Source organism: Ascaphus truei, chromosome 3, assembly GCF_040206685.1.
Source record: "Ascaphus truei isolate aAscTru1 chromosome 3, aAscTru1.hap1, whole genome shotgun sequence".
NCBI lineage: Eukaryota > Metazoa > Chordata > Amphibia > Anura > Ascaphidae > Ascaphus > Ascaphus truei.
The window spans coordinates 87,460,422-87,476,075 of NC_134485.1; the positions used below are offsets into that span (position 1 = coordinate 87,460,422).

The 15,654-nt window shown below is 46.4% G+C and overlaps 1 protein-coding gene across 1 annotated transcript in view; it reads left to right on the forward strand.

The window, feature by feature from the left end:
• Positions 1-2,358: 2,358 nt before the first annotated feature.
• Positions 2,359-15,654, forward strand: part of MTMR4 (myotubularin related protein 4) — a 63,482-nt gene continuing 50,186 nt past the window's right edge. The window contains exons 1-2 of the mRNA XM_075594531.1: positions 2,359-2,673; positions 9,839-9,870. Coding sequence (XP_075450646.1) covers positions 9,868-9,870 — 3 coding nt within the window. The 5' untranslated portion in view covers positions 2,359-2,673; positions 9,839-9,867. The remainder of the gene's footprint in view (positions 2,674-9,838; positions 9,871-15,654) is intronic.

Genomic DNA, 15,654 nt, shown 5'->3' on the forward strand with positions numbered 1-15,654 from the left:
TGGTCTGCAGTGACAGTGCACTGATCTTTCCTGAAACTACATCATCGATAAGAACTGGGAACAGTTACCAAAGATATAAATTGACTACGTTTAGACAGTGATAGAACTTGAGCGCTTCCTTTATTTGCTATAGATTTAGGAAAGAGTAGAGTGAGACCAGTGAGAGGCAGGAAGGGAGGACAGCAGGAGGTTACAGTAATCGAGAATGACCCTTACTCATGAGAATACTAACATTGAAATATTTAACTAGGTATTTTGTCACGGTTGTAACATTGGGTATTTTTGTCTTTAATTGTATATATTTGGCCACGCTCAGCTCAGTAGCACTCCTTCTGACACAAATATATATGATGTGGTGGGTTCTGTGGTTAGAGCTTGCTGGGATTGTGTGTTCGTTAAATCCCTCTCCTGGCTTCCCATAAAATTTCCGATCACCTACAAAGTTCTCCTCCTTACCTTTAAGGCTCTTCTCTCATCTGCTCCTTCTTACATATCAGCTTTGATCTCTTGTTATGCGCCTGCTCATCTCCTGAGCTCTACCCATAACTGTCTCCTCTACACCTCTTTCATCTCTACTGCTCTCTCTTGCGTTAAACCCTTCCCCCCCACTGCCCCTTACCTGTGGAACTCCCTCACACTCAGTATACGCCAAGCACCTTCTCTTCCCACCTTCAAGACAAACCTGAAAACTCACTGTGACGGTAGGGGTAAATGTGGCCCCTGTTAATAAAGGTTAAGTCTGCCATGACCCCTACCTGTCAGTAATACATTAGTATTGTATTATCTGTTATGTATATATGTATGTCTTTGCTTGGTTCCAGCCTCTCAGGAATCAGGGGTTAATATGTTTGCAGGAGAATTGTTGCAACTTGGTCTGTGACCTTTCCCTGTATCCTTGTTATGTTGCAAATGTTATGTTGCAGTTCTACTCACCAATCAGCACCTGGGCATGTAGGCAGCACCTGGCCCTGAGTGTTGCAATATTATGGTTTAAGTGTATAAAAAGGTGGGGAGGGAGACCCCTAGCAGACAGAGCCTGCAGAGAGTTACAGAGGTGTTGCAGTGACAGGGAGAAACTGCAGTGTCCACTCCAGTGCTGGTCAGGCCTGAAAACCGGTCCTGTAGGGACTGGGCAAGAAGAGAGAACAGGGGAAATCTCTGCAAGGAGGTCCCTGCAACTAGGTATGCAGGGTATCCCCCCCTCATGTGTGATGTTTGTGTGTTTTGTATAGTTGTGGATATACTTTTCCAATAAATTAATTTTATAAACGTGTTCTGTCTGGACATATTCATCCCTAGTATTAGTCCTGGTCTCCCGTAACAGTCACCTCTTAAATGAAACATCCCAAAAGCCTGGGCTCATTGTTACTGCCCCACACCCACAGTTGCTCCTACCAACCATTGTGGCCAAGGACTGCTATCTACTCATTCCCTCACCTGCTGTCTCGGTAAGTCTCCCAACACACTACTTAGATTGTAAGCTCCCCGGGGCAGGGATTTCCTGTCCTATTGTTCGACTTTGTTGCACTTATTGTATTATTATATTTCCTTGTACTGTATTATCTCTTTGTAAAGCACTGAGTACACTGTGGGTGCTATATAAATAAAGATATACATACATACAATGCTAGGGAAGGTAGCCGGTACATTAGTTATGGCAAATCTCACAAATTTTCTATTTAGTCTACTTTTTTGTATCATGGGCTTCATACATTTCAATGGAGTATCGCTAAAAGAAGTAACAACTTCTTTTTAAATAGAGGAAAAAAAACTACAATTAACACTACGTAAAAACGTATTTTTCACCATGTTTTAGAAAGATTTAAACAATATTTATGCTGAGAGAGCCTTACTAAAATAAATCACATTTTCTTTCAATGGGAATTGAAACCCAATAGTCTATCAATAGAATAACTCTGGGGTTGCAAATTAGAAATGAGTGGTGCAACAAAGACAAGTGCACAGCTTGTAAATGACGTCCAAAGACGGTTTCACACCGTACACATAATTTAACTGTAACTGTATTTTAAGTGCACCGTGCCCCCCCCCTCCTCCCCTCCTCCCCACACCCATCTCCTTTTTCTTCTCTGTTCCCTCTTACCAAATCCCCTTTTTATGTTTTTGGAAAATTGTCAAATACTTTCAATAAATAAATAGATTAAAATAATAATAATAATAACAATAAAACAAAATCAGTGGTGCTGTGTACATCTTAAAACCATCAAACTTCCAGACACTGTGCACATGAAAACATGCAGTTCCTCTACTCCTGCTAGACGGTGCTGCTTCCAAGCCGTTCCTATGGAAATCCCATAACCTACGCAGCTCACGACACATCTGTGTAATAGGTACAGCTGGTCTTACAGGAGCCAAAAACATGAAGTGTACCTGCTAAATACGTACAGTGGAGGGTATGCACGTCTAACACTGCCTGACAGGAATGAGGCGGGGGAAGGCATATTATTAGAAGGGGACAGCTACATGCAGATATTCATGCAGTCCCCCACTGCAAAGGGCAGGGGGCAGGATGGGCTGACGTCAACAGCAAGCGACTGTGTATCAGGAAGTGATCCGAGAGGGAGAGAGAGAAGTACAGTATGCTGAAAACCATTGCAGGGAAAGAACCGGAATTAAAATAAATACCGACAGCCCAGAATCTTCTTTTGGACGAAGGTAGGAACTATTGCTGCACATATACGTCTCTCTCTTGCAGGGTTTGCTGGAACAGTTGTGATACGTGTGATATTTAAAGAGCAGTAGGTGGGATGTGGTCCTTTTATTTTTTTTTCATCGCATAAGGTTTTAGGGCTAAGCCCGATAACTCCCCTCGCCTTTAAAATCATTTTCCGCTCATCAAATAAATGACCAAAGAAACAACCTAATATCGGAATAGTTTTTATTTCAACTCGGGCCAAAGGTTAACACTGAGAGAGGCGTGGTTTTCTATTCAAAATGCCCTAAGCTCTGTGTACAGTATGGAGGTCGTCTGAGTCCTGCTGTTATTTTTTATGCATGGTTACCTGACTTATGAAAGAAAAATAAAACTATTGATTCCAAACACATTCCCTTCTTTGAATAACAGGGGTGCTAGGTTTTTTTGCCTCGGTTTTGCAGCTGAAAGACTTTGATCGTTACGCGTGAATGTATTTTATCGTTAGGACGTCTGATTTTGTCAGTGGCACCAAAAATCCCTGTAGTACAGGGCTGGCCAACTCCAGTCCTTTAAGAGCCACCAGCAGGTCAGGTTTGCAGGATATCCCTGCTTCAGCACAGGTGGCTCAGTCAAAGACTGAGCCACTGATTGAGGTACCTGTGCTGAAGCAGAGATATCCTGAAAACCTGACCTGTTGGGAACCGGAGTTGACCACACCTGGATTAGTCTGTTCCGGTAGATTTGCAGTCAGCTGCTACAATTCTGTTTCTTTACCTCGTGCACACATACCTCTCTGTGACCATAAAGCACACGCCTCTCTGTGACCATAAAGCACACACCTCTCTGTGACCATAAAGCACACATCTCTCTGTGACCATAAAGAACACACGCCTCTCTGTGACCATAAAGCACACGCCTCTCTGTGACCATAAAGCACACACCTCTCTGTGACCATAAAGAAAACACGCCTCTCTGTGACCATAAAGCACACGTGTCTCTGTGACCATAAAGCACATGCCTCTCTGTGTCCATAAAGCGCATACGCCTCTCTGTGACCATAAAGTGCACACGCCTCTCTGTGACCATAAAGCACATGCCTCTCTGTGACCATAAAGCACACGCCTCTCTGTGACCATAAAGCACACGCCTCTCTGTGACCATAAAGCACACACGCCTCTCTGTGACCATAAAGCACACACGCCTCTCTGTTACCATAAAGCACACGCCTCTCTGTGACCATAAAGCACACGCCTCTCTGTGACCGTAAAGCACACGCCTCTCTGTGACCATAAAGCACACGCCTCTCTGTGACCATAAAGCACACACGCCGCTCTGTGACCATAAAGCACACACCTCTCTGTGACCATAAAGCACACGCCTCTCTGTGACCATAAAGCACACGCCTCTCTGTGACCATAAAGCGCACACGCCTCTCTTTGACCATAAAGCGCACACGCCTCTCTGTGACCATAAAGCGCACACGCCTCTCTGGGATCATAAAGCACACGCCTCTCTGGGACCATAAAGCACACGCCTCTCTGTGACCATAAAGCACACGCCTCTCTGTGACCACAAAGCACACACGCCTCTCTGTGAACATAAAGCACACATGCCTCTCTGTGACATAAAGCGCACGCCTCTCTGTGACCATAAAGCACACACGCCGCTCTGTGACCATAAAGGACACGCCTCTCTGCGACCATAAAGCACACGCCTCTCTGCGACCATAAAGCACACACGCCTCTCTGTGAACATAAAGCACACACACCTCTCTGTGACCATAAAGCACACACGTCTCTCTGCGACCATAAAGCACACGCCTCTCTGTGACCATAAAGCACACGCCTCTCTGCGACCATAAAGCACACACGCCTCTCTGGGACCATAAAGACCACACGCCTCTCTGGGACCATAAAGCACACGCCTCTCTGGGACCATAAAGCACACACGCCTCTCTGGGACCATATTTCATTCAGATTTTTACACAATTAGGTAAAAATAAAACGTTAAAGTTAGTTGAAATTTGTTTTTGTTGCTAACCGTGGAAATTGTTGTCGTTCACTATTTCCGATTTGTCGGCTGAGTGTATTATTTAAATCTCTCCACTGCTGGAGGCGACAGCAGCCTATTGAGAAGGATTGTCCCTGTCAGGGTGTTATAATACACTGCAGACCGTTGCTGTGAAGATTAATATAACAATTTCCTCAAACAAATGTATGTGTTGTTTTCTGTTCTAATTAAGGAGGGGTTATAACGTGGCAGAACTGGCTGGATGTTACACATTGAGTTTTCACAGTTTTGCATGGATGCTCAGTGTAATAAATCCTTGCCATGTGTACACTAGTGCTGGCCAGCTTGTTTCCATACATCTTTCTTTACATTGTATGCGTAGGTGAGGTTGGCACTGCTCATGTACAGTATTAACGCTTCAGCCTGATCTGTGTGTGAGAGAGGAGGCTGGCACCGCAGTTTCTGGCTGCTCTGTGTACTATGGAAAGAAAAGTGAAACCGGGCACTTGTAATAGTGAACTGTGTTAGTGTGAAACCAATAGTGGTGTAATGATACAGAAAATATATATAGTATCTAAATCAAGTGAGATAAGTGTACCTTAAATTAAGTGAATAATCACACCTCCAATTTAAATATAACCTTCACCAAACAGTGAATTAGCAATAATAAATAAGGTGAAAAAATACATATAGCAGCTCGAGGGACCCTTGTGATGGATCGTTCTCTGATCGCAAACGTGGTATGTTGTCTTCCAGGTAAGGGGAGCGCTCGTAGATCAGGTGAGGACAATATGAAATAGAACAAATATAAATAATGTTGTAGCCAATAGAGGAAAGGAATCTATCTAGAAAATGGTGCAATGTGTCACTCACAAATTCCTTCTGGAAAATATGGCGTATCAGAGATCCACCTCTCTCTGATGGGAGCACTATGATGAGCGCTCTTTGGTGTGTCTATGGAACCGCTTCCAATCTGGAGTAAATCTTCCCAAAAAGTAGAAATAAATCGCAAATGGTGTTGTATAGTAAAGAACTGGGTGTATTGCACAGATAACAAATAGAGCTGTTTCACTCACATTTCAACATCAACAAAGTTCATGGGAGAGCACCGCTGGCTGCTGTAGGCTCTGCCGGTCTGCCTGCTACCCCCTGCTACTGGTAGCCGAGTGAGCAGAAGGACTACCTCCGCCCTGACTTGAGTCGGCACAGGTAGTGAGGCCTCGTTCAGGGTGCCAGAGACAGGAGTTAGAGGGAGGGAGGGCGGCAGTCTGCTGGGCGATGTGTGTTCATCCCCAGCAGACTTTTCAGCGTTGGGGAGGGGGCGGGGCTACACACAGCAGGGTAAGTATCCAAGTTGCAGTCTTGAAATCATTCTCAAGAATGATTTCATTGGCTGCCGAGGTCCCAGTGCCGCTGCTGCAGCTTCAAAAAACGAATTTTTCGTTTAGTGAAACTGTAGCCAGCGTCAACTCCTGGCTTCGGAGACAGGGCAGCTGCTTCCGTGACAACCAGTATTCAATTTGAATACTTTGTGTCCCACGGCAGCACGCACGGCAGCACGCCCTCCCCCCGAACCCTGCACCCTGAACGAGGCCTGACACACGCGGATGCGGAGGGGGTAGCAGGCAGACCGGCAGAGCCTACAGCAGCCAGCGGTTCTCTCCTATGAACTTTGTTGATGTTGAAATGTGAGTGACACAGCTCTATTTGTTATCTGTGCAATACACCCAGTTCTTTACTATACAACACCATTTGCGATTTATTTCTACTTTTTGGGAGGATTTACTCCAGATTGGAAGCGGTTCCATAGACACACCAAAGAGCGCTCATCATAGTGCTCCCATCAGAGAGAGGTGGATCTCTGATACGCCATATTTTCCAGAAGGAATTTGTGAGTGACACATTGCATCATTTTCTAGATAGATTCCTTTCCTCTATTGGCTACAACATTATTTATATTTGTTCTATTTCATATTGTCCTCACCTGATCTACGAGCGCTCCCCTTACCTGGAAGACAACATGCTCTGTGTACTGTATGTGTTAGGGATGATGACTGCCACTTCACTTTGTGTAAATCTGGCTGAGTGTGAGTGAACATTGGCGCTCTACTCTGCCTTCTGTGTGTGAGGCTGGCACTGCTGCTTTTCTCTGCCCTGGGTCCATACGGCTAGCATTGCTGCTCCTGTGTGTGAGGCTGGCACTGCTGCTCCCCTCTGTGCATGTGAGACTGGCACTGCTGCTCCCCTCTGTGCACGTATGGCTGGCACTGCTGCTCCCCTCTGTGCACGTGAGACTGGCACTGCTGCTCCCCTCTGTGCACATGAGGCTGGCACTGCTGCTCCCCTCTGTGCACGTGAGGCTGGCACTGCTGCTCCCCTCTGTGCACATGAGGCTGGCACTGCTGCTCCCCTCTGTGCACGTGAGACTGGCACTGCTGCTCCCCTCTGTGCGTGTGAGGCTGGCACTGCTGCTCCCCTCTCCTCTGTGCGTGTGAGGCTGGCACTGCTGCTCCCCTCTGTGCATGTGAGGCTGGCACTGCTGCTCCCTTCTCTGTGCGTGTGAGGCTGGCACTGCTGCTCCCCTCTGTGCATGTGAGGCTGGCACTGCTGCTCCCTTCTCTGTGCGTGTGAGGCTGGCACTGCTGCTCCCCTCCCCTCTGTGCGTGTGAGGCTGGCACTGTTGGTCCCCTGCCCTCTGTGCATATGAGGCTGGCACAACTGGTCCCGTTTGGCGCGTGAGGCTGGCACTGCTGCTCCCCTCTGTGCGCGTGAGGCTGGCACTGCTGCTCCCCTCTGTGCGCATGAGGCTGGCACTGCTGCTCCCCTCTGTGCGCGTGAGGCTGGCACTAATGCTCCCCTCTGTGCTTGTGAGGCTGGCACTGCTGCTCCCTTCCCCTCTGTGTGTGTATGAGGCTGGCACTGCTGCTCCCCTCTCTGTGAATGTGAGGCTGGCACTGCTGCTCCCCTTCCCTCTCTCTGTGTGTGTGAGGCTGGCACTGCTGCCCTCCTCTGTGTGTGTGAGGCTGGCGCTGCTGCTCCCCTCTCCTCTGTGCACGTGAGGCTGGCACTGCTGGTCCCCTCTCCTCTGTGCGCAGGAGGTTGGCACTGCTGCTCCCCTCTCCTCTGTGCGTGTGAGGCTGGCACTGCTGCTCCCCTCTCCTCTGTGCGCAGGAGGCTGGCACTGCTGCTCCTCTCTCCTCTGTGCACGTGAGGCTGGCACTGCTGCTCCCCTCTCCTCTGTGCACGTGAGGCTAGCACTGCTGCTCCTCTCTCCTCTGTGCACGTGAGGCTGGCACTGCTGCTCCCCTCATCTGTGCGTGTGAGGCTGGTACTGCTGCTCCCCTCTCAGTGCGTGTGAAGCTGGCACTGCTGCTCCCCTCTCCTCTGTGCGTGTGAGGCTGGCACTGCTGCTCCCCTCTCCTCTGTGCGTGTGAGGCTGGCACTGCTGCTCCCCTCTCCTCTGTGCGTGTGAGGCTGGCACTGCTGCTCCCCTCTCCTCTGTGCACGTGAGGCTGGCACTGCTGCTCTCCTCTCCTCTGTGCGTGTGAGGCTGGCACTGCTGCTCCCCTCTCTGTGCGTGTGAGGCTGGCACTGCTGCTCCCCTCTCTGTGCGTGTGAGGCTGGCACTGCTGCTCCCCTCTCTGTGCGTGTGAGGCTGGCACTGCTGCTCCCCTCTCTGTGCGTGTGAGGCTGGCACTGCTGCTCCCCTCTCTGTGCACGTGAGGCTGGCACTGCTGCTCCCCTCTCATCTGTGCGTGTGAGGCTGGCACTGCTGCTCCCCTCTCTGTGCGTGTGAGGCTGGTACTGCTGCTCCCCTCCCCTCTCTGTGCGTGTGAGGCTGGCACTGCTGCTCCCCTCTCTGTGCGTGTGAGGCTGGTACTGCTGCTCCCCTCCCCTCTCTGTGCGTGTGAGGCTAGTACTGCTGCTCCCCTCCCCTCTCTGTGCGTGTGAGGCTGGTACTGCTGCTCCCCTCCCCTCTCTGTGCGTGTGAGGCTGGTACTGCTGCTCCCCTCCCCTCTCTGTGCGTGTGAGGCTGGCACTGCTGCTCCCCTCTCTGTGCATGTGAAGCTGGCAGTGCTGCTCCCCTCTCCTCTGTGCGTGTGAGGCTGGCACTGCTGCTCCCCTCTCCTCTGTGTGCATGGGGCTGGCAACGTGACTCCCCTCTGGGTGTTTGAGCCTAGCACTGCTGCTCTCCCATGTATGTGTGTGTGGCTGGCACTTATGCCCTCCCTCTTTCCCCCTCTGTGTATGTGTCTAAACCTAGCACTACTGTACTACCATGGGTGTGCAATGCTTGCCCCTCTGCTCTCCCCGGGTGTGTATCTGTGTCTGTATGAGGCTGGCACTACTACTTCCCAATGTCTGTGTGAGGCTGGCACTGCTGCTTCTCTTGCCCTGTGTGAGGCTGGCACTGCTGCTTCTCTTGCCCTGTGTGAGGCTGGCACTGCTGCTTCTCTTGCCCTGTGTGAGGCTGGCACTGCTGCTTCTCTTGCCCTCTGTGAGGCTGGCACTGCTGCTTCTCTTGCCCTGTGTGAGGCTGGCACTGCTGCTTCTCTTCCTCTCTGTGAGGCTGGCACTGCTGCTTCTCTTGCCCTGTGTGAGGCTGGCACTGCTGCTTCTCTTGCCCTGTGTGAGGCTGGCACTGCTGCTTCTCTTGCCCTCTGTGAGGCTGGCACTGCTGCTTCTCTTGCCCTGTGTGAGGCTGGCACTGCTGCTTCTCTTCCTCTCTGTGAGGCTGGCACTGCTGCTTCTCTTGCCCTGTGTGAGGCTGGCACTGCTGCTTCTCTTCCCCTCTGTGAGGCTGGCACTGCTGCTTCTCTTGCCCTGTGTGAGGCTGGCACTGGTACAGGTAGTCCTCGCTATCCAACGTTTCACTTTACAACGCATGGCATATCCAACGCTTTACAATGCAACCCTACGGGCCGTTTTCCGACGCCAGAATGCGTTATCCAACGCTCACCGCCACTGATTAACATGGGACTCACTTTACAACGGTTTCACTATCCAATGCTACTATACGTTGGATAACCGAGGACTGCCTGTACACTGTTGAAGGCCATGTCATATCTAACATAAGCAGGTGTAGTTTTGACTTGTGAACAAAGGCTAATGTGGTACATATTCTGCTTTTGTATACTGTGTATATTGACCTATTCCTCTTCTTCTCTGCACTAGGTTTGGTTTTGATTGAGAGAAGATACATTATGGTGAGTATATCTTAAGCTTTTAATTCTGCCCTACCCATAACCAACCTGCCGTTTAATGGGGCACTACTGAAATTAATTTACACTGTTCAGAGTCCCAGCTGACAGTGCAATATACAGCACTGCATTTCTAAGTGTGTCCATGTAAATGAAGGTAGCACTTACAGTATTTCTCCACCCTTTTCCCCCAAGGAATTCTTATTTATATGTTCCAGCTGCAAAGCATCTATCTATCAATAGATCTTTTCTAACCTGTTGGGAATAAAACTACTGTTTACATTTTTAGTTGGAGCTACAATTAAAGCATTATGATAATGAGAGTGTTTATAAGTGTACATTGCAAGTTTTTTTTTTTTTTTTTTTAATTTTTGGATGTCAATTTATTTCATCACCCATGAATATCCTCATTTGTTTTCCTATGGGAACCTTTCAGGTTAGTTTGACACGCACTGATTTAAAGCAGCAATACAGTACAATGTACTACTTTCTACTTTTTTTTTTCTTATTTGTATATATAAAGCATGTGACAATGTATAATTCTACATTCTTACCTAAGATTTATTTATAAAGTATTTTACCAGGAAGTAATACATTGAGAGTTACCTCTCGTTTTCAAGTATGTCCTGGGCACAGAGTTATGATGACAAATAATACATGGTTACAAATACAGTTTACATAAGTGAACAGGGTATACATTATATACAAGACATGGCATACACAGTTAAAGATAATATATATTATAGGTGTATGTAACAGTTATAGACCAGATTAAAATGTGAGACAGCTTTAGTTTTGAAAGAACTTAAACTGGTGGTGGATGTGAGAGTCTCCGGTAGATTGTTCCAGTTTTAAGGTGCACGGTAAGAGAAAGAGGAACGGCCGGATACTTTGCTGAACCTTGGTACCAGGAACAGTCTTTTGGAGTCATATCTCAGATGATAAGTGCTGCATGTGGTAGGGGTGAGGAGCTTGTTTAGATAGACGGGTTGCTTGCCCAGAAAGTATTTGAAGGCAAGACAGGAGAGATAAACTTTGCGCCTACTCAAGTGATGACCAATCTAGTTCTTTGAGCATTTCGCAGTGATGCGTGTTGTAGTTGCATTGGAGGACAAAGTGTCATAGTGAGTTTAGAGGGTATGAAGTTTGCCAAGGTGCGTTTGGGGTGCCGTGCCATATACTATGTTCCTATATCCTATAATTGGCATCAGCATCTGCTGTACGATGCGTTTTCTGACCAGCAGTCTTAGGGATGATTTGTTTCTATATAATACACCTAGTTTGGCATAGGTTTTGGATATCGTTGTATCAATGTGCAACCCAAATCTTAAATGGGAGTCAAACCATATGCCCAAATATTTGAAACTAGTAACAGGGGCTAGGATAATATTAGAATTGGTTCTGATCTGGAGCTCAGTCATAGGAACCTTTAGAAATGTAGCCTTGGTCCCAAATACCATTGTTATATTCTTGTCAGTGTTTAAAAACAGTTTGTTTTGGTAAATCCAATTATCAAGTCTCACAAAGTCAGATTGAAGTACGTGTCCAACGTCAGAGAGGCTATGGCTGTGTGCATATAGGATTGTGTCATTCACATAGATGTGTATTGAAGCTTCCTTACAAGCTGTAGGAAGATCATTGATGAACACAGAGAAGAGTAGGGGCCCCAGAACAGAGCCTTGTGGGACACCGCAGGTGATTTCCAAGGGGTTGGAGTTAATGCCCGAGATAAAGACATGTTGGGAACTACCTGATAGGTAGGAATGAAACCAGTTTAAAGCATGCTTCCCTATTCCAGAGCACTGGAGTTTGTTTAGCAAGTTAACATGATCAAAAGTATCAAAAACCTTTGCAAAATTTAGGAATATTGCACCAGTGAGTTGTACCCGTTCCATTCCACACTGGATTTCATTGCAAACTTTTAGGAGGGCAGTTACGATGGAATGTTTGGGGCGAAAGCCAGATTGCAATTGGCTAGGGAAATATGTCTTAGTATAGTAATCGCTTAATTGGGAGTGAACACATTTTCCCATGACTTTGGATATTATTGGGAGAAGAGAGATTGGCCTTTAGTTTGAGGTGGGTTTTGTCCCCACTATTGAAGATTGGGACACCTCTGGCAGTTTTCCAGGTCAGGGATATGGCCTGAAGACAAAATAGAGTTGATTAGGGAAGCAAGCGGTTTGGCAATGGCTGGGGCACCAAATCATAGGAACTTAGATTGCAGTAAGTCAGGTCCCCATTGGCTGCTTAATTTGAATTTGAGGAGCACTTGTTTAATCTCCTCTTCAGATACTGGGACAAATTGAAAATTGTGGGCAGTGTTGTGAATGGGTGGGGATATAGGGGTACTCCCAGAATGAGGTTCATGTTTTTGGTTTGGGTTGCTTTTCGCTAATAAGTTAGTAGCACACCCCAAAGTAATAATTGAATGTATTTGCAATGTCAGTGGGATTTGCAAGAGTAATATCCTCCTTAATGATATTACATGGTTATTGATGGCTAGAAGGCTGGACTATATTGTTGATCTGCATGAGCAAATTAGCACTGAAGTATTGTACTATATGTTGTGAACTTTGTATGTTGCACTGGGCTTGTTTTTTTTTATTTTTTATTTTTTAATATTGTTGATAACCTTCCAGAAGTTAGCTGGGTTTGATGGCTTCTGGTGAAGATTGTCAGAGTAATATTTTGCTTTTGCGTGTCTTGTTTGCCTTGTACACATATTCAGCAGACATCTGTAGTTATTAAGATCCTTGGTAGTGCCAGCTACTTTGTAGCTTTTCCACAACCTATCCCTAAGATGGTAGAGTGATATGAGGTTGGTTCGGTTATAACCCACGGAAGGTGGGCCCCCTGTACTCTTATTCTGTGTAGTGGAGCATGGGTATCACAGAGTTTTAAAAACTCAGATCGGAAATAGTGGTGTGCGGAATCGGGGCCGGGAATTAAGTCGATTCTGTACCAAGGGCAACTGGTAAGGTCATCCAGAAACTGTTGTGGGTTAAAGTTTCTAAATGTTCTAGTGAGGAGAACTTTAGGGCTTGATTGGGGTGATCTGATTTTCCTTACACAGTACACTATTACAGGGTGCGCAAACTGGGGGCGCACCGGGATTTTGCAGGGGGGGGCGTGGCGGTTGCAGAGACCCCGCACTCTTCCCCACGGCATTTAATTTAAATGCCGGTTGATCGTGTGAGGCCTCTGCAACTCTACTTACCATGATTCAGATGGCTGGTGTGAGGCGTCGCTATGGCAACGCGGCGTCATGTGACATGCTGTCGCCATGGCAATGTGTCGTCACATGACACAATGAACCCGCGGCATCATTTGACGCTGACCAAAGCGGTAAGGGGGCGTGAGCAGTGAAGGGAGCAGGCAGGGGGGCGCAGCTTCAAAAGTTTGCGCACCCCCGGACTATTGCATGGTCACTGAAAATGTCAGGTAGGATGCCAGAGGATTGGATTCTGATGGGACTAGAGGAGAGAATCTAGTCTAGCGAGGAATGGTTGTGAGATTGCAGGTTTGTCCGTGTGGGTTGGGAAATGAGTTGCGATAGGTTAAGTGACTTGAGATGTATCTGGATTTTCTTGTTTTTAGGGTCGAGCCAATTGTAGTTGAAATCCCCAATAACTAGCAGCTCACTCTTCTCATTCAGAGAGGAAATGGAGCCAAGAAACTGGGTGCTATCAGTCAGGGAATGTAGAGGGGCTTTAGGGGGGCGGTAGATGCCAGCGAGCAAGATGGGCTTAGAAAAGGGGAGGCAGATTTTGCCAATTAGAATTTCAAAAGAGGGTGGGCTTGGTGGGCAATTTAACAGTGTAAATTGTAACATGTCAGCAATATAAAATAACACCCCTCCTCTCTTTGACCTATCTCTCCTAGAAATGGAGTATCCCTGAATGGCGATATTTGCATTGGGGGTTTTAGTAGTTCGCCATGTTTCTGTGATAATGAAAACTTTGGGTTTCTGCATGAGGCACCATGCCCTTAGTTCATCCAGTTTGGGCAGCAGGCTCTGGATATTTTTATGGGCGACAGATAGCCCTTTTTGGAATTTGAAAGGGGGTATTCTCAGGGATATGGGATAGAATTGAAAAGGGAGGGCCTGGGTTAAGTTCAATATCTCCTGCTAAAAAGAGTAACAGTATAAATTTTAATTTGAGTACTGTAGTTGTTTGCAAGTTGTAAATGTGTGATGTTTGCCATTAGAATGAGTATTGGTTGGTGTGCTGTAGATAATGCAAGGCTAGATGCATCAGTAGATAATGCAAGGCTTTTGAGTAATCCAGGGTGTATGATGATATTGGCTGTGGGCCAGGAGGGAGGAGTAGTGGATAGAGTAACATTTCCATGTGGTCGCAATAAAGGACATAGTTGAAATAAGTAGCAAGTTCTTGATCACAAAGGTAGGTCATTTTGCATGAAGCTATTGTGAGCCAAGTGAGTGTGTGCAGAGTAAACGGCAGAGGTGCGCCTTTTCCTTGCCTAAAAGTTTTACTGCATTTGCAATGCTAGGGTCGGTTTAAGGTTTGCGGAGGGATTTGGGATGTGAGGGGCAGTTGTGTGCAGTAAAGTGTTGGGAGAGGCTGCAATAAATAAAGTGTATGGGGGGGGGGGGGGAGTTAATAAGCTCACCGTTTGTTGCCTTGTGTAGATAAGTTTGCAGAAAGATCCAGTGTCCAGTCCACCTCTAGTCCAACTGCTGTCTAATTGCATTGCCCACTTAAAAATGCCCCACTTTAAAATGCAACACTCTTAAAAGGCAAAGCTTAACCTAGCAAGATGGCAATTGTTTGGTGCTCCTGTTATAAATCTGTAAAAATCCTGCTTGTGTACCTAACATAATGGCTGCTTCAGTCAGTGTAACTCAGCAGCTATAATGTATCCTGATATTACTACGGTAACATTATCTACTGTTACAGTTTACCGCTGAAACGGCAGGGAACATTGGCAACACATTATCACAAACAGGAAAGTGTTGCAAAGATCTTGCACTGCTGGGAAAGTGTGCTAAAACCTGCTATAGAAATCAAAGGATGATTTAAAACTCATTAACAATGGCATTAAAGGAGCAATCCAAGTAATATCCTACGTGTAAAAAAAAAATGTTCTATTTTATTAGATAATACGTACTACCTTTTTGTTTATTTTAAGATTCATTTAAATGCCATTTTTAATGAGTTTTAATATGCTCAGCATCTTTTCATTTCTATATCAGGTTTTAGCACACATCCCCAGCAGTGCAAGATCTTTGTAACACTTTCCTGTTTGTGATAATATGTTGTCAATATTCCCAGCAGTTGCAGCTGCAAACGGTAACAATAGATAATGTTTCCTTAATAAAAGAATACATTGTAGCTGCTGAGTAACACTGACTGAAGGATTAATTGAAACTGAAATGCAGCCATTTAGTCAACCCTGGGAAGCAGGATTTTGCTGATCGGTCACTGGAGAATGAATCGATCAGCAGCTTAGGTAATTAGTTTTCAATAAAGGTAATCACATGCTGCATATATTAAAACAAATATATATATATATATATATATATATATATATATATATATATATGCAAATACAACTGTATGCTCATCTGCATGTCTTAGGCAGGTCTGCAACCCCGCCTTTCCACATCATCACCCAGCATACAGCACTTCCACTGCAGCAAGGGATTCTGGGAAATGACATGCAAATGAGCACACAGTGTCACTTTTTGCCTCAAAAACCAAAAAAAATGGTTTTTGAGGCAAAAAGTGACACTGTGTGCTCATTTGCATGTCATTTCCCAGA